Source organism: Petaurus breviceps, unplaced genomic scaffold (genome assembly GCF_028583685.1).
Source record: "Petaurus breviceps papuanus isolate PSGF00001 unplaced genomic scaffold, PetGlider_PUasm1.0 214, whole genome shotgun sequence".
Lineage (NCBI taxonomy): Eukaryota > Metazoa > Chordata > Mammalia > Diprotodontia > Petauridae > Petaurus > Petaurus breviceps.
The window spans coordinates 18,349,758-18,368,613 of record NW_027185863.1 but is presented as its reverse complement, the minus strand read 5'-3'; the positions used below and the strand labels follow the sequence as shown (position 1 = coordinate 18,368,613).

Genomic DNA, 18,856 nt, shown 5'->3' with positions numbered 1-18,856 from the left:
TTGCTCTGCTATGTCAGCACGTCCATGGGGCATGGGAGATCTTTAAATCCCATAACCCTTACACCTCCACAGCTGCAGTGATTTTCATGCCCTGAGGCCTGCTCCAGCCCTATCTGTGCCAGCGTGACCCACACCAGATTCTGCTTTGCTCCCAGTCCGGTGAGATATATACCCTTCCTGTTGACCTTCCAGGCTGTTCTGGTCTAGAGATTTGCCTCACTCCATCATTTTACGTGTTCTATAGATCTAGAATTTGTTTAGAGTCATTTTTTTGCAGGTTATTTGGAGGGGTTTGGGGGAGAGCTCAAGCAAAACTCTGCTCTTACTCTACCATCTTGACTCTGCCCCCTTTATAACTTTTTAAAAATCCATATATAAAGACCTTATAATTTCCTTATCAAATTTTATCTTAATAAATTTCTTCCCTCATCATTCTAGCTTCTAAAAACCTTTTTGAATCCCAGTTTTGACATCCAATCTATTATCCTTCCCAGCTTCCTATGACCTACAAATTTGAAAAACCTGCCCTCTATGGCTTCATTCAAGTCACTGATAAAAATATTGAAGCAAACCTCCAACTTAAGAGGAGAATTAAGCCAAAGATATCTTCATCCTTCTCCATACTACAGTGCTAACCCATCTCCAGGATTTTCCCTACCATGCCCTCATGCTGGGTACCTTTTCCCCACTTTCCCATTTTTATATAGTTCCCTTTTATACAGTCGTCCCCCCATTAGAATGTAAGCTCCTTTAGGGCAAGTATTGTCTTTTTTTGTACTTTTAGAAAAAGTCCAGTTTTGCTAAGCTAATGTTAAAAAAAATAAATACTCTTGTTATCATAATTTTTAATTTCCTTTTAATTATTCAAGCCTCCTGCAAATTTTGGTTAACTTAACCTCAGCTGACCAAAAACTAAACAAAACAAAACAAAAAAATCTGCCTCATAGGATGTGAAAATTTACTTAAAGTCTACAAATTCCTTAGATAAAAAGCCAGAGGAAGAAACTCAATTGTCCCCAATTGTTTGGCCACATGTAAATCTTCCTCCTCAATCAGCCTACTTGTGAACTCTTTCAACGTAGCTTAATATGACATGACTTAAATGACCTAGAGAGTCTGTTTGATTTATGTATGAAAGTATGACTAACTAAATTTGTTAAACTTTTATAACACTGAAAAAAGTACTGGGATTATGTATCTACCTACTTTAACTTTTATGTTCTAAGAGGAATGTAAGATTTCAAAATGTGACTTATTTTTCTGCTACTCCAAAATAATTTTGCCTATCAGACTTGTTAAGACTCAGGTTTTCTAAGGTCTGACTTATCTTTAAGCATATGGCAAAACCTACGTTTTTACCTCTAATTTCTGTGTTGTAGTAAATATAGTTGGGCAGCAGTTACCTACTACATGAATTTGGACAGGAGACATTTCTCCTGTTAACATCCCTATAGTGCTAACTATATTTTTCTATTTGTATTTCCATTACCACCACCCTAGTTTAGATCCTTTAGCTCTTTCTTGGATGACTGATTATAAGAATCCTGGTGCGGGGCAGGTAGGTGGCACAGTAAATAGAGCACCGGCCCTGGAGTCAGGAGGACCTGAGTTCAAATCTGGCCTCAGACACTTAACACAAAAGCTAGCCATGTGACCTTGGGCAAGTCATTCAACCCCAATTGCCCTCCAAAAAGCAAAAAAAAAAAAAAAAAGAATCCTGGTTGGTCTAGTTGCTTCATCTTTTCTCTCCTCCCCTCCAATCCATCCTACACACTGTGATGATTTAATCTACCCAAATATAGAAATAGTTCATATACCACTTCCTCTCTAAAAACTGCTTAATGGCTCCCTAAAGCCTACTGAATAAAATTCAAATTATTTATCATGGAACTCAAGGTGCTTCAGAATTTAGTTCCAAACTATCATTCTATACTTCTCTTACACTATTCCCCTTCAGTTATTTTAAGTTCCAGTCTACTTATACTTTCAGCATGCCGAGTTCAATCCCTCACTCCCTTACCTACTTCTGTGAAAAGCCTTTGAGCACAGCACCTTATGCCAGAAATACATTTCCCTCCAACTTCATCTGATGAAATTCTGCCCATCCTCTGCGGTCAAATTCAGGTGGCCTCTAACCTATGATGGCTTCCATTTCCCTACTCAAAAGGCATCTCTTTTCCAAGTCTTTCCTATGCACTTTTATTTTAATTTATATTCATTTGTGTTCATTATATTCATCTTTCCTACTTGATTGTAAGCTCCTTGATGACAATTTTAATGTTTTATTTATCCTTTCATTTTCCTCAGCATCTAGCACAGTGCTCTGAGCCACAGAGGGACTGCAATAAATGTTTGTTGAAATGAACTAATTTGAACATAAGGAACATGGAAGTAGTAAGGCTTACTTTTGCTCATATTTTGCTTGAGACAATAGTACATGGTTGCCTAAAGTATAGTGATTACTCTAAATTAATGCATCATTTTAAATCAAAGAATCAACAAGGTTTTTCTGCAGAAGTGTACAACTTTATTAAAAATAAATAAAACAAAAACAAACAGTTCATTCTCATCATTTCTAAACTACTTATGAAACACCCATCATTACTGATTTTTAAACTGCGTATCTGTCTTGTGATGGAAAAGCGGGTTTTGCAAAACAATGTTCAAAATATTAAAAACAACATTCATTCTCCCAAAATTGATCGTATAATTTAAAAATATAAATAATGTAATTCTACCTTTATGTACTTTAAACATGAACGTTTTTTTTAAAACAGAATGACATATAAAATAGCTTATTTCTCCATAAAGTATAAATTACAAGAATTTTTATCTGAATAATTCTAGAAGACTGCACGTACAATTTTGGATCCAAGATGAAGATAAAACTATCTTCTTAAAAACATATGACAAATAACTTTTGTTTAAAACTGCAGATGATGAATTTTATTATATCTAGATCCCAACTTTAATTATCCAAAATATTAAGTCTAGCTAAACTTATCCTACTTTACCTAAAGATCTTACTGCCAATTTATTAATATACCTTACCGTTAACTTAAAATTAAAACCTGTAGTAGTGTATTACTTTCTTATTGTAATAATCTATGACCATCAATTAAAGTTAGGAAGATCTGTAGTATTATATTCCTTCATGTATGAGATATGTGTTAGCTCCAAAGCAGTGTATTTAAAAGCACCAACAACAATAAAAAAGATAGTTCCATCCTTTAGCTACTATTAAAAGGGGACATCTTAATTATTTCAAATGCTTGATAATGTATTTAATACTACTTCACTGAAATTTCTAATTCTCTTGAGGTATATTCTGTAGTTACCTTTGGTTTACAAACAATAATTATTTTCTCTTGGTCATAAAAATCATCAAATGTTAATTTGCTGAAAAGACATTTAGTCCTTCAGCTTTTAGTCATCCGATTTCCTTTCAATTTCTGAAAAATTAAAATTGTTTTGCTACACTTAATAATGCTCTGTAAGTACAGGTTTTGAGCTTGTAAGCATTAAAGATATACTGCATATGCCAACTATCCACCTCAGTGGGTCTTCTTGGACAAAATGAAGGAAGAGCTTTAGTTATCAGGAAAGTGAGTTTCATATCAAGTAATGATTTTCTTCCTGCAATTCACCCTTTTTCAAAGAATCAGTTACCCAAAGTTCTTGCAGGATTTTATACTTTTTCTTAAGAGTTCTACGAAAAGCTTTAAATTCTCCAACACGACTGTGATCATCCCCAATGATTACATGGGATACTCCTTCTTCTAAACTTGAAATGACTCTTGCTCCATGAAACCGTAGCTCCAGGGCTTTAATGGATAGCCTGGTTCCTTGGATTTGTGTAGTGAGGTCATTAATAATAGCATACATATCCACATATATTACATAGTGTCGGAACATACTGAGAGGGCAGCTGTCCCAGGAATAACGATATTCTAAATCTGCAATTGCTGAAAACATTTCTTTAGGACTATTTTCCTCAACATTTTTAATTCTTGAGAATACTTCCTTCAGCTGTACCAAATCTGTATCAGCAAAGTAACTGTCACCATAGCAGTCATACTCACGGGCAAAATGCTCTTTTGTGGACGGACACATGTGAATCATAAAGCGAGGCTGCCATGGAATACATTCTTTGGCCTTAAAACAATCTAAGAGCCACTCTGCCTTTACAACATCCTGCTCGTTTGAAGAGATGATATTTTTCACTCTAACATTCTCAGTACCTGCAACTACACAATATGTGTCTGGGCCAGGGTTCTGTACGATATAACCACCCAATTCTGCTATGAGATTCTCCAGATCTGATTTTGAATGACTGTCTGTTCCAGTCATAACACAAAATTCCACATCTTCAAATACATTAGAAATTTTGTTTATGTTAGAAAGATCAGGAGCTTTCAAGTGTTCAATGATTCCAATAGCTTTCTTAACCTTCAAAGCTTTTCGTTTTTTTTCCTGTGGTTCTTCATCATCACCACCGATATAGAGGTGTTTAGAAGCAAGTTTTCCAGATGCTTTCCCTCTAAGGTTTTCTAATTCATCCAGAGTCATACACTCATACCACTCTTTATCTTCTCTTATCTTTTCAATTCGAGGGAATCGTAGAGTACAATCAGTTTTATACATATCACTGCTGACAATTTCTGCTGCTTTAATCTGAACGATGACGGAATTACAAGGCTCAATATAAACTTCTGGTTTCTCTGTACCACACAAGATGCTATTTGGTGGAGCTCTTTTATGAAAAGGTTTCCAGTGTTTGGATAATCTCAAACCTAGGTCATACAATTCTTTCATAGTGTATCCAGAACCAACACGACAAAGAGTGTGAAACACAGATGGCTTTTCACCAGGAGGGGGTGTTTCTGCTACTGCACACAAAAAATGAGACATCATTCCTCCTCGTGAACCTTTACCCCAATAACCACCAACAATTAAAATGTCCAGTTCGTCCATTAACTCATTTATATACTCTGGCTTAATTTTTAACCATCCTTCACCACGTTTATCTGGCTTGTAAATGGAAAGCGGATTTTTAATCATGATTCCCTCTTCACGTTTATCTATTGCTTCATTTAAGGCATCAATCACTTCTTTTTTGGTGTTAGCCTCTGCTTTCTGTACCACTTCTAGTCTACCTTTTATTGGTGTAAAGACACTATCAATAATTTCATATCTTTTCCTCAGGGTCTCATGCCCTAGTTTTTTATTATTGACCATCAACACATCAAAAACACAGTAACATGTCTGTAGTTCAGAATCCTCTACCATTCTTTTAATATCAAACTTATTTCCCTTCTGCATGAAAGTTTGTGTGTTGGGATTATAGGCCATCATCTCACCATCAAGAATACAGTTTTGTATGTTGCTTTTGAAAGCATTATGAATAAATGGTGTTAAAGAACCTTTAAGGGAAGAGTCACCAAATTGTTCCGTGTAATCGTAGCCATTTCGAGAAAAGAACTGATATACATCTCCATCTTTATGCATTTGCATACGCTCACCATCTAGTTTTGTCTCTATGTAGAAACTTTGGTTTTTCATGTCCTTTTCGATTCGTTGAATATCTGCCACAGCAGCTAGCATTGGTTTAAAAGCAGAAAATAATGTGATTGAAATATCACTGAGTCCGACTGAAGGATCATGAAGTTCCCTGCAGACTTTTTCTAGATCAGTTGTAACTCCATGCAACTCAGCAGCATCTCTGTGAAAAAGAGAAAATATAGTTTGTTGGCTAAAACCCAGTTTTAAGTCCTTTATAATCATTCGGATAAGCCACTTTTGTTCAAGAGCTGAACTCTGAGTTATGAGATGAAGAAGGTTCTTCTTTACCAGATCCTTTCTTCTGGCTGAATTGTTGCTAGCAATCAAGTCTAAAACATCATTGACTTGTTGTATGTTTAAGCTCCCTTGCTTTGGACACCGGGGCTTCAACACAAAGTATGCAATCATTGAAAAGTCTCCAGCATCTCCACGGGTTCCAGTTGGTGTTCTGTAGTTTAAAAGTTTCTGAGCATCTTTTCCTTCTTTGGGTAAATTAAGCAGCTCTATATAAAGTTTAGCAAACATAGTTTCTTTAATTCCATAGGCCATCCTCTCTCGCTCCAGTTGTGGAAGAATAAGTCTCATGGCTGGATAAAAAGAATCTGTGACTCCTTTTTCATTTTTATGAAGAGCATCATGAAACTTCCGCCATGAATCTAAAAATTCGCTGAAGTATTTGGTTTTTTCTGGACGCGATTTACTTTTTTGTATTCGTTCTAAAGTTGAACATAAATCTGCAAAAGGTACTTGTGATGCTACTGTTCTTGAAGCTTGTGAAGTGGCCATTACAAATCTAACAAATCCCTTGATTTGCCTATGGGAACAAAAAATGAACAACTTTAAGGAGATAGAAGCAGGCTATATGTTCATCATAGGCTCAACATATGAGTATATAAGATCACTACTAGCTTCCTTATTGTCCATAACTGTAAAGTCACTCAAGTCAAATTTGCCTACATGGTTAACTTTTTTTTTTTGGAGGGGGAGGGAAGGGCAATTGGGATTAAGTGACTTGCCCAAGGTCACACTGCTAGTAAGTGTTAAGTGTCTGAGGCCAAATTTGAACTCAGGTCCTCCTGATTCCAGGGCTGATGCTCTATTCACTGCACTACCTAGCTGCCCCCATCATTAATTCTTTTACCTCAATTCTAATATCATAAACAAATGCATAGGTAGAGAGCCAAATTTAAGCCTCGTCAGTAGGACTAGTAGTGTCAGGATTTTAGAAGACACTCTGTTTTCTAGAGCTAAGGTCCAGCAAGCAGGCTGTGGCTTTTTGAATATAGAGAAAAGATGGATGCAAGAGAATTTATTAAAGTAAAATAGATAAGACTTGACAACTGATGAGATGGATATGTGAGTTGAGGGAGAGTAAAGAGTCAAGGATAACAATCAAGTTGGGAAAGTGAGTGAATGGAAGGAAATGAAGAAGCAGAGTAGTTTTTGTTGAGATGCCTATAGATCATTCAATTTGAAATATTTAGTGGGCTGCTGGTGACATGGGGCTTAAGAGAGAGGTCAGGGAGGAAAATATGGATTTGGGAATCATCTGCATAAAGCTAATAATTGAACCCATAGGATCTGATGAATAGGAAGTCAACTTCTTACAGGAAAAAGCATTATATCCTTCTGCTCTAGAATTACTTGCTTTATACACAGAACAGAACACCACAAAGCATCTAACATTAAGGGTGCTATCTCTTGGTGTTTAACTATCTCTTTCCTTCCCTCTGGCCTAACATTTTAACACCTGTCATTAAAGTTCATTTCTCTTCTCTTGAAGAGAACACAATGAAATAACAAAACTGTCTGAATCTTTGTACAGTCACAAAGAGGGAGGTTATCTCCCTTGTAGTTCTAAGATTCTAAAATTTTTAAGCAACATTAATAATACCAGTTTTAGAGGACCCAAAGCAATTGTTCTTAAGAGTTCTATGCCAGTGCTTCAATGTGGTATGAAGGTGACCCTGTGTTCTCAAAGGCTGTGCTAATGGGGTACAAGTTATGGCAGGATCTATCAAAAAGCTAGAAATGTTTACACTATGATCCCTATAACAGACAATGTCTACTTTCTGCTTAGCCTAGCTAAGTACAGTGAGTAGGTCATTTGGTGATCTATTCTTTGACTAGGACAACCCCAAAACCAAGAAAAATAAAATAGCTCTCATTTCTGTGTAGTTATCCCTTCTACTTCTACAAAAATGATGGTAGAGTTGTACAAAGGTGACAGAGGGTCCCAAGAACTACAAAGGTCATCATTAAAAATAACAACTTACATCTATATGTTTTAAAATTTGGAAAGTTTTACATTAATTATTTTATTTGAGAATTAAAAATCCTGTAAGGGACGATACTATAGCTATTATTATCCTCATTCTGTAGATGAGAAAAATGAGCTTCTATGTTTGAAAGAAGTCAAGTGACTTGCCCATACACACAAAGTCAGTAAGAATCAAGGGTAAAGGGGCAGCTAGGTGGTGCAGTGAATAGAGTACCAGCCCTGGAATCAGGAGAACCTGAGTTCAAATACGGCCTCAGACAATTAACACTAGCTATGTGATCTTGGGCAAGTCACTTAACCCCAAATGTCCTGCCTTCCCCCCTCCAAAAAGAAAAAGAAAGAATCAAAGGCAAGATTTGAACCCAGTTATTCCACAATCAAATCTAACATGCTTTTTATTGCAGCTTTTGGACTAAAACATTTATTGCTGGTATTCTGAATGTCAGATTCTTCAAATGTCTAGAATTGACATGCTACTGGATAGACTGACCCATACCAATATTGACAGTCTCAGATGCAGTTAGATGTCCCATGGGCATTTCTAACGATGAACTCCATTTCCTGAAAATCTCCTCAACAGTTGCCATCAGCATTATTCCCTCCTTCTTCTAGCTCCAGACCCACAATCAAATACATCAACAGTGCCATTGCTCCTAGAAGATATATGGATCTATTCCACTGTGGTTCTAGTTACCATCCCTCAAACTTTCCAAACCAAAATACTCCTACCTGGTTACCACTTCCTTAAATACATTGTTTCATTCTATTAGAATGCTAGCTTCTTAATGGAAGGAATTAGCTTGGTTTTTGTATTTGTATCCTTAATCCTTAGCTCAGTGCTGAGTACATTAACAAATACTTTTTCAGCCAGCCAGCCATGGTAACTCAACATGTCCAAAACAGAGCTCATTATCTTTTCATCCCTTTTTCCATAACTTCTCTATTTGGGCTGAGCTTACCACCATCTTTCCAATCACATGAGTTCACAACCTTGAAGTTACCTTTGACTTTTCCCTCTCCCTTGCTCTTCACATCCAGTCAAATGCCATGTCTTATTTGATTCAACCTCTATAATATGTTTCATATTAATACTGTTCTCTCTAACTCACACAGCCACTACCAAAGATTCAAGCACTCAAAATCTCTAGCCTGGATTTTTATGAGACCTAATTGGTCTCCCTAACTCAAGCCTCTCCAGTCTCCAATCCAAACTCCACACAACTATCAGAGGAACATTCCTAAATTACAAGTATGACTGTGTCATTCTTCTGCTAAAGAAGCTCCTCATTTCTCTACAATAAAAAAAAAGCAACCAATATTGTTTGGCTTTAATCTACTTTTCTAGGCTTACAGTGCATTCATTACTCTCCATCACACACTATAGTCTATGAAATTAGTCTACATGATCTCTATACATGACATTCCATCTCTATGGCTTTGTATAGGCAATCCTCCATGCCTAAAATATAATCTCATCTCATCTCCACCCTATAAAATTCTTGGTATCCTTGAAAACTCAGTTCAAATGCCATCTCCTATAGGAAACAGCCTAACCCCAATGATAATTATGGTTGCTAGACTGTTCTCCATTAGAAATTATTTTGAATCTCTTTTGTATTTACTTATCTATGTATCAATTATTCCTCCTGATAAAATATAACATTATCCTCAGTGTCTAGTACAGGGCCTGGCAGAGGATTATAGACTTTTAAGTCTATAGGACTTCAGTGACCATCTAGTTCAACCCTCTCATTTTACAGATGAGAAAACTGGGGCACTGTGACTTGACTAACGTCATATTGGTAGTAAGTAGCAGAGCAGATGTGAGCTAATTACCTAATTACTTTTGAATACAGATCTCTTTTCAATGCACTACTTACTGCCTCACTTGGAAAACAGAATAAGAGTATTTGGGAACAACTGGAAGTTACCAAAGCAGGAAATTTCTGAAGACTACATAACAGACATTTATCAGAGACAACAACAATCACTGAACAACAAGAAACTTTACTTTGAAATTTCACATTCCAGTGCTCATGAAAAGTATGTGCAAAAGGGTAAACAAGAAAACAGTTGCAGATTAAATGCCAACATCTGTTCAGAGAGGGAGGAAGAGAAATTCTATGAAAAACTAGATAATACCCTCCAAATAAAATTAACCTTTGCCTTAATACTCACTGACTCCAAAAAAAGAAAAAATAGGCAAAGAAGGAGGAAGTGAAAAAGCTGTTGGAAAATGTAACTCAGGAGCAAGAGAAAAAAGTGATCAAAAACACTTCATATTTACACCTATAATATCAACAATATTTTATTCAACTGAAAGCTGGGAAGCAACGGATATGTTGAAGATCAGGTAACATCACCAAAAAAAAAAAAGGGAAATAGATTCTCTCTTAACAGACAGGAAACACCTGGTTAACAATGCAAGAGTCATTTCTGAATCAACTGATTCAGACTGAATCAACTGAATAAAGTCAGATCATTAACTTTTTTGAGTAAAGATTAAAATTAATATCAAGTGAGAATACAAATGAGAAAACATGATATGTAATTAAAATAGCTTTAACCCAACCTATTTAAATATTGATCTCAATTGCCAAGGGAAAAGACAAAACACAAGATCAACATAGATTATTACCATCTCTTAAGGAATTTTTCCCAATATCAATAAATTCTTGTAAAAGGAGACTAAAAGAATCCAAAAACTTTCACCAACAAACACTTGACAACTGTGCTTAGAAGAACCAGTTGATAATTAAGTACAATGGCAATTTAGAATAGTTTTAGAATATAATTTTGTTTGTATGACCTTACAGAGGGAAAGGGCAGAAGATTTTAAGTACCGTTCCACAAAATATCAAGGAGCCATGAAAGGAAAAAAATATGTTTATAAAAAGTCTGATGAGGAATTCAATTAAGCCATCATCTCAAAGGCATTTAAATATGAAACTTGAAGGCCAAGTGATAGACATAAAATTGAAAAGATGTATCCAGATTACTACAATAAACTACTCTCTCGATGCCAAATAGGTCACCAAATTGGGCCTCTAATATAACAACCCCCAACTTGCTGTAAAAATGGCACTAAAGATAGGAAGAACAATTCGACTAAAGTAAGAAGACACAGAAGTGGTTTATGCTAAAGTTGATGAAATTTTGACAGCCCTGCAGAATCACCAAGATATCCAAAAGGAAATAATACCACATACATGGCAAAAATCAACTATTATTACCACCCAAAAATGGCCACTGAGAATACATCAATAGTTACTGACATCTGTGCCTAGTTTCTGATCTTCTTGAAAATCTTTATTTTAATTATTGAGGTCATACTAATGAAGGTCAGAGAAGTAAATATTAGGTTTTTGCAAACAATATGCTGTAAAAGACTTTATTTTTGCTTTGTAGTCATCCACTTAAATCAAAGGTGCAGAAAATATAAGATTTCATTGAGCTTTTGGTTTGTTGGTAGAACAAAATGTTGCTTTAAACACTGTCCCCCAACAAGGTCTTTCCATCTACTTTTCCATTGCACTCTTAAGACCATGGACTTTTCTGTTTAACTTGAAACTGAAACTTCCAATATGTGTGGTCTTTTTCATTAGACTGTGAACTAGTTCAGAAAAGAGACTGTCCCTACTTTTTTATTTATGTTCCCTATGCTTAGCATAGTCCTTGGCATATAGTGATTACTTAATAAATGCTTTTTCATTCATCCAATCAATCATTTATTCACTCATTATAATTATACAGAATAGTTTGAAAGATGCAACAGGACTAACTTTGCTGTCCCCACTAGTTATCAAGTGAAACATAAAAGAAGCAGACACATGCTCACCAAAGATACTTGCCACTGTCGTTGAAGATGTTTACTGCAAAGTCCAAACAGAGGAATTCCTGGTGGATGGTAACGGACTTCAGATATAAATCCAGAAACAATATGGGACTCCCTAAAATCAGATCCAAAATCATTCAAAAGAGTTTGATTTAACTATGAACTGAGTTAAAATCAAATGAACGAGAATGTCTAGAGAATATAATTTGTTACCTATTTGGGGCTATCAGCACACCTAAAGTAGTCTAAAATTATTGAAGGGCAGACAGACTTACTAACTTGCTCTAAATGGGAAAAAAGTGTTGAAAAGAAGCTAGTTTACATTTCATTTGGTCTGTTTTTGTTTTGTTTTGTTTGGGGGGGAGGGGATAGGGAAGAGTTACTAAATTACAGGTTTTAGTTCATAGTATCGAAGACCTAAAGATGGAAGGGCCTTCAGAGGCCATCAAGCCCAACCTCCTGATTTAAAAAAAGAAGAAATTGAAATCCAAAAGGTTATGTCAAATTTACACGAGTAGTAAATAAATGTTAGGAGTGTAATTTGGACCCAGGTCTCTGGCTCTTCACAAAGTCCTCCCTAAAATAACAATACTTTCTTATTTCATTGCGCTTTAAGGTTTATAAACCTTTTTTTCTCACAATACGTCATAAGGCAGGTGGTACAAGAAGCCTTATACCCATATCCCATAGGAGAAAACTGGCGCAGCTGGCTACACGAGAGAAAGGACCTGAGGTCAAATCCTGCCTTTAATGCTTATGTGACTTAAGTCAAGTCACTCAACCGCCCTGGGCCTCAGTTTCCTTTTCTGTATATTAAAGTAAGGGCTGCTGTATTCGACGGCCACAGAGATCCCCTTTCAGCTCCAGATCTACAATGCCATTGTTGCAATAGAGTTCTATGACCTATGACTAGCTTGGCGACACACCCTAGTAAATGTCCCGAGCTCAGAACCGGGTCCAGGTCTGCTTCTGTCCCCCAGCCCCTTCACGCCGGAGGTGTCAGCCGGCTCGGGGGTCTGCACCCAGGCTGGGGGATGCTGGAGGGCTCGAAGGCGGCTGCTGATGGGGAAAGGAACGCAGAGGGAAGGGGCCGCCACGAGATCCAAGAACCGAAGGGGCAGAGGTATAACCGGAAGGTGCCTGACCTCACCTCCCTGCTCCCCAGCCCGCCTCACTGCACTCCCCGGCTCCGCAGGTGCCTCGGCTCGGTCCCAGCTCGCTCTGGAAGTCCGCCGGCCCCGGCTCCGCAGAAAGTGAAGCCCGCACAGGCGCAGCTGGGCACCCCCGGGACTACTGCGCATGCCCAGCATTCCGCCCAGCCAGCTCGGCTTGCTCTGGGGGGTTTGGAATTGAGAGTGCTGGGAGTGGGCGGGAGCCAACCTTCAGCGCCTCTAGGGCGACCCTTGGCTTTGGTCAGAAGAGGAGACCTCAGGCTCGGAGAGACTAAATGACAGCCCAAGGTGCCTAGGCAGAGCACAGACTTGAACCCAGGCAGGCAGCTCTGAGGAGATGGTTAGTGTCCACTTGGATGATTTTTAGTGGTCACCTAAAAGGGAAAGCTTCCTCTTCCTCCTCCCCTTCTACCCTACCCGTGCTCTTGAACACACCACTTTCTTGCAGCATGTGCAATCTGCAAAGAGACTGACCAGCTATAAGGGAGAATTCTTGGCAGACAAATAGAAAATAGTAGCTAATAAAAAGCACTTTTAAGGTTTTTGAATCGGTTTACGTGTTATTCACTTGTTAGTGCCTAGATGTTCACAACAGCCTATTATGTAGGTGTTATTACTGAGGCACAGAGGTTGTGACTTGCCCAGGGTCACAGTTTGAATTCTGAGGTACAATTCAAACTCAGGTCTACCTGACTCCAATTTTGGTTCTCTATCCGTTGAGCCACCTAGTTCCCTGTTAATAACACAAGCGACTTGTCGAAAATGTGCCAGCCCACTCTAACCAGAAAAAATCAGGCTGAAGTGATTGATAGGTTACAGGCTGGGAAGGAAGAAAGAATGAGGTTTGAACCCCTTTTCTGGTACCTACTAAAGTTTTGACATCTTCAAGCTTCAGTTTCCGCATCTATAAATCGGAATCAATAAGCATTTATTAGGCACTAAATATGTGCCAGGCTAAGGTAACAGATGTAGTACTTATCTCACAAGTTGTTTTGAGGCCTAAACAAAATGGTAAAATGAAAAGTTCTTTGCTTTTGCACGATATAAATAAAATGTCTATTTTTTTAATTCAGAAAATTCTATTTTCACATTCTCTCTAATAACAATTTTTAATCAAATGGAAGAGATTACCAGTGTCTCTTAGTAATAGAGGCCTACTCTATGTGTCCTGTGTTGCTTCCCTCCATTGTGTTCCACACTGTTTCCATTAGGAAACATGGGAGAAAAAAATAGTATTCAGAAAACATCAATTTTGGGCTATTTTCCTAGAGCGTGAATCTGTCCAATAATAAAAATCCTGATGGCTTCAAAAAATAAAACAGCAACAGTAAGACAAAATAAAGAAATAGGAGAATTCAATTCAATAAACATTTATTAAATTTCTACTAAGGACAAGGTACTGTGCTAGGCAATGGGAACTTAAATACGAAATGAAAATTAGTCACTTCCCTTAAAAGGCTTACATTACACTGAATATCTCTATCAACATATATATACACACACATTTGTATATGTCCATATATACATAAATATATACTTAAATATATACAATATACATAGCAGTATTTGGTTACATTTATACACATATATCTACATGTATATATACACACAAAATATATATATATTTAAATGTATATATACACATGGATATGTATTTAAACGAATAAATAAATATAATAAGGGCACCACAATCGACATAAATAAAATGTGAGGGAGGACTGAGCCCTAACAACTAGGGAGGTCAGAGAAAGCTTCCGGTAAGAGATAACACCTGATAATTTAAAATGGAAAAGAGAGGTGGAACTGCTCAAAGGCAGCAAGAGAAAAAGTTCTGAACAAGAAGTTGAGATTTAGATCAGTCTAAATTTTATCAGTAATAGCCACTGTTAAAGTCACTCTCCTGTGAGGCTCAGCTTCCTTGGCTTTTGTAAAACAAGGGGGTCGGAATGTCTTTAAGATTTCTCCCCCCTCTAAAATTCTACATCTTACTTAAGATTTTAAATTTAGTTTTAAAATATGACATACCTCTGACTGTATGTAAAATTCTACTCTATTGTACCTGGGGGGGGGGGGGGAAGAGCTTTCCTCCTTAATTAGGTTGAAAAAGACTCATATAGAGTTGTACAGCTGGAAGAAACCTTTGGAATAATTTAGCACAGTAACTTTATCCTTACTGCTGAAGAACACGAAGCCAAGAAAGGTTAAATGTCTTGTCCAAAGCCTCAATTAGTGACAAAACTGGGACAAGAACGAAGGCTGGAGAGGCTGAGGGGTAGAGTGAGAGGTACACTAGATCCAGAATCTAATTTCTTCTTTGGTACTTAATGGCAGTTTGTTTGGATAAGTCACAACCTTAAATTTCCTAGGTTTCTTTTTTAAGAAAAATGCTTTAGGGGGCAACTAGGTGACGCAGTGAATGGAGCGCTGGCCCTGGAGTCAGGAGGACCCAAGTTCAAATCCAGCCTCGACACTTAACACAAAAATTAGCCACGTGACCTTGGACAAGTTATTTAATGCCAATTGCCCTCCAAAAATCAAAAAAAGAAAAGAAAAATGCTTTAGAAACCATAAAGGGTTATATAAATACGAGTCGTTATCTCCTGGCTCCCAATCTAAAGTCATTTCAATTAATTTTCCCTCTGCCAAACTAAATTCTCTACTGGCTCCCAATCCGGAGCTATTTCAACAATTATTTTTTCTCTCTTCCAAAGTAAACGAAGCTATTTTAATACCTTTACCGCACTCCCCCCTCCCCCAACACCTAGACATTTCTCTCAATTTTCCGAATTAATGAAAACCTGTTTTAATACATTCCGTGGGTAATTCTTACTCTCCGTTAAGTCTCACCATCAATTAAAAACAAAATAAAACAGCACTTTTATGGGGCCTCCAATAGGGGTGCACGATTTAGTCGCTGGGGAGACAAAGGAAGAAAGTAAGGAACCCTGCTGATGAGGATGACGTCAGAGAAACCTGCTGGGCCGGGGACGCACGGCATGTTAGGACACGCACAATTTCGGAGAGGCAAACTTCCAGGGAGAGGCAGAGAGCGCTCGAACCCAACAGAGCCCAAAACCAGCCTGGCACCCCAGGAGGGTCCTCACTGTGCGCGAGCTCACGTGGCCGCGTATGACGTCATTGAAGAACACCTGCGCAGTCGGAATCTCGGGTTTTTAAACTCCCAAGCTTCTACCCTCTTTTATCCCTTCGCTTCTACCCCTACGTTTCAGATACCTGAAAGCTTTCTTTCCTCTGCGGCCACCGTTGAAATCCCGGAACCAGGCACGGAGGCCCGCCCCTACCCCCCCCAGCCTAACTCCACCTCCCCGGACGTTGACGCCACTGCGCATGTCTAGGTGCGCAAGCAGGTACTGGATTTGGGGAAGCCGCTGCGGGTGACCGCGGCCGCTGCGGTTCTTGACGCGGTGGGGAGCGGAAGAGGGAAAGAAGGCGCAGGAGTCGGGAGCGTGAGACCGCGGGGCGACATTTGGAGGTGACACACGCAGCGTGGGCCGGAAGTGGAAGTGGCTGGAGCGACGCCGTAGGAGCTCCGGGGGAGGTGGCGGCGGTGGCGGCAGCGGACCGGGGCGAGGAGGCGGAGGCGGAGGAGGAGGATGAAGAACGACAGAAGAAGCGGCGGTCGGGGCTGTTGCACGCTTCCCGGTTTAGTGTTTCTTGCTACCTGCGCGGCCGAGGAGCGTATCTGAGTAAGTGAGGTTCCTGGGGGCGGGCAGGGGGCTGGGGCCGGCTCGCTCACCTCCAGGCGGACCCCGGGTGGCCAGGGCCCCGGGAGGGAAATGACCTGCAACAGGTGCCGGGACCGGGAGCGGCGGGGGCCGGAACGGAAGCCCCGAAAGAAGTGGTGTCCGTGGCCCCCGGCTCGCTGGACAGAAACGTCGCCCTTGGCTTATTTATTTCCCTTTTCCCGGATCGGAACCGACCGAGGGGCGACCTTAAAGTGAAATGAGCGCCCGCCTCCGCTCCCGCGGCCAGGAGGAAAAGGGCTCAGCTTCTGGGGCGCATTTGGTTAGAAGCCGTGGGTGGCTGTAATGAGAACCTTGGTTACCGGTGATGTGTGTCTTACGGGGCATGAGCGTCTGTCTGTCACCCTAGTAGCTGAAAAGCCATTTTTGGAAAATAAGGGGGCTTCTGATCATGACGCGCATTTGATGGTGTGCCTCTTTGCTTGGAACTTGTAACCAAGCATTCCTAAAAACTGTATAGCATTTGCTGGATTGTCGGCGCACTCCAGTGCCAAAAACTTAAATGCTCCTTGAGTTGAATTGTGCCAACTGGATTGACATGTCGTAGATCCCACTCCCTAAAAACAATGAGGCAGGAGAAAAAAGACAAATAATCCACAGTTTTTTGGCGTGGTAGAATGAGGTTATCTTAAAAATCTAAATGGACCAGGTGAAGGTAGTAATTTTGAATCACGTAAAAATAAAATGTATCAAACATTTTGAAAGAAAAACAAACATTCATAAGTAAAAATAATTTTGAGGAAGTTCGCGTGTAACTTTTTAAAGTTTTTGAACTAAAACCATGCTACAGCATAGCATACTATAGCATATAACTTGAGATTTGTTTCATGTCTCATTCAAAGAGATTTTATTTCTGAAGTATCATTAGGACCCTCTTTATCATTGAATCTTTGTGTGTGGAAAAAATATGCTGGAAGCTTCAGATACAAACAAAAACTGTCCCTGCTCTTCTTAAGAGCTCATATTCTAGTCGGGGAGACAACAGGCAAACAACTTTTTACATATCCCAGATTTTTAAGTTGTAAGTGGAATCTCAGAGGGGAGACTTTAGCAGTAGCAGGATAGATCTCTTAAAGAAAGTAGGATTTGAGTTGTGTGTGAAGGAAAAAGAAACCAGGCAAGGTAGTTTGATGAGCTTCTCAAGGACAGTGTTCTGCTAGATGTAGCCTAAAAGGGAAAAAAATCATTAATTCTCAAATTCAGAGACCTGGGTTCAAGTTCCACCCCTGGCTTACTTGTGTAACTTCAGGCAAGTCACACCCTCCCCCCCCAAAAAACAAAATCCCCCTCAAAAAACCCACAGACTCAGTTTCTTTATCTGTAAAATTGAGCAGGTTGGAGGAATGACCCAAGACCTTCCTTTTGACTGTAATAATTTTAAGCTTTCATGAATTGGTTTCATTAGGAACTAACGAGTTTAGGCATTTTTAACCTTGTTTTAGGTGTCATGGACCCCTTTGGCAGTCTCATGAAACCTTTGGACCCCTTTTTCAAATAATATTTTTAAATGCATTAATAAATAAGATACATAGGATTATGAAGAAAACCAATTATATTTAAATAAAGTACATTCTCTGCTCAATATAAACTACAAGCAGTCCTTATCCACCATCTTGCTCTATTTGTGTTTATGTTGTGTTTTTCCTCCTGGACCTCCTCTTATCTCTTTAATAGCTACTTCTCTTTTCTTTTTCTTCTTGCCATTTTTAGTGTTTGTATTTCCTGTAGGATCTGTCCTGAGATATTCCTCCCATCCCCTTTTTTTTTCCTGTCTTTATACTCTTCTTTGACAAAGTCATTCACTTAGATGATTCAGTTATCTTTACACAAATGACTCTAAAATCTCCATCCCTGACTTCTTACCAGAATATCAGATCTGTATTTCCAATTATTCAATAGATATTTAATAACTAGCATTTATCTACTGGAAGTCAAGTTTGAAAAGTGTTTTATATATGTTCTCTCATTTGATCCTCATAGCAACCCTGGAAGGTAGGTGCTATTGTTATCTGCATTTTAAAGGTGAGGAAACTGAGATTGGCAGAAGTTAAGTGACTTGTTGAGTCACTGTAGCAGCAAGCACCCCAAGCATCCTCAGGGTTTGCTGCCCATACAGGTTCTTGGATCTGCTTTGATAAAGGAAAGCAACTCAAAATGGGTTAACAAGCTTACTTTAATCAGTCAAATATGTATAGTTTACCTAGTTCAGGGGAAAGAGGTCAGCACCCCGAACTTCAAAGTA

At 38.8% G+C, this 18,856-nt stretch overlaps 2 protein-coding genes across 11 annotated transcripts in view; one reads left to right on the top strand and one right to left on the bottom strand.

Moving 5' to 3' along the window:
- Positions 1-2,504: 2,504 nt before the first annotated feature.
- On the bottom strand, positions 2,505-16,285 carry LIG4 (DNA ligase 4). Of its 9 annotated transcripts, none has more exons than XM_069094128.1 (3): positions 16,085-16,285; positions 11,695-11,793; positions 2,505-6,376 (listed from the first exon to the last, which is right to left on the bottom strand). In XM_069094128.1, exons 1-3 carry the CDS (start codon positions 16,198-16,200, stop codon positions 3,613-3,615), a joined length of 2,979 nt encoding a protein of 992 aa, XP_068950229.1. In that variant the 5' UTR covers positions 16,201-16,285; the 3' UTR covers positions 2,505-3,612. The 9 variants fall into 9 exon arrangements, with proteins under 9 accessions (XP_068950229.1, XP_068950232.1, XP_068950233.1 ...); XM_069094131.1 differs by having other exon boundaries at positions 11,682-11,793; positions 16,085-16,128; XM_069094132.1 differs by lacking the exon at positions 16,085-16,285 and adding an exon at positions 15,863-16,072 and having other exon boundaries at positions 11,682-11,793.
- A 140-nt stretch (positions 16,286-16,425) lies between these two features.
- The window catches only part of ABHD13 (abhydrolase domain containing 13), a 27,525-nt gene continuing 25,094 nt past the window's right edge, over positions 16,426-18,856 (top strand). The window contains exon 1 of one of the 2 annotated variants that reach the window (XM_069094138.1): positions 16,426-16,557. The gene's annotated coding sequence lies outside the window, so the exon portion shown is untranslated. The remainder of the gene's footprint in view (positions 16,558-18,856) is intronic. The other variant, XM_069094137.1, reaches the window with a different exon arrangement.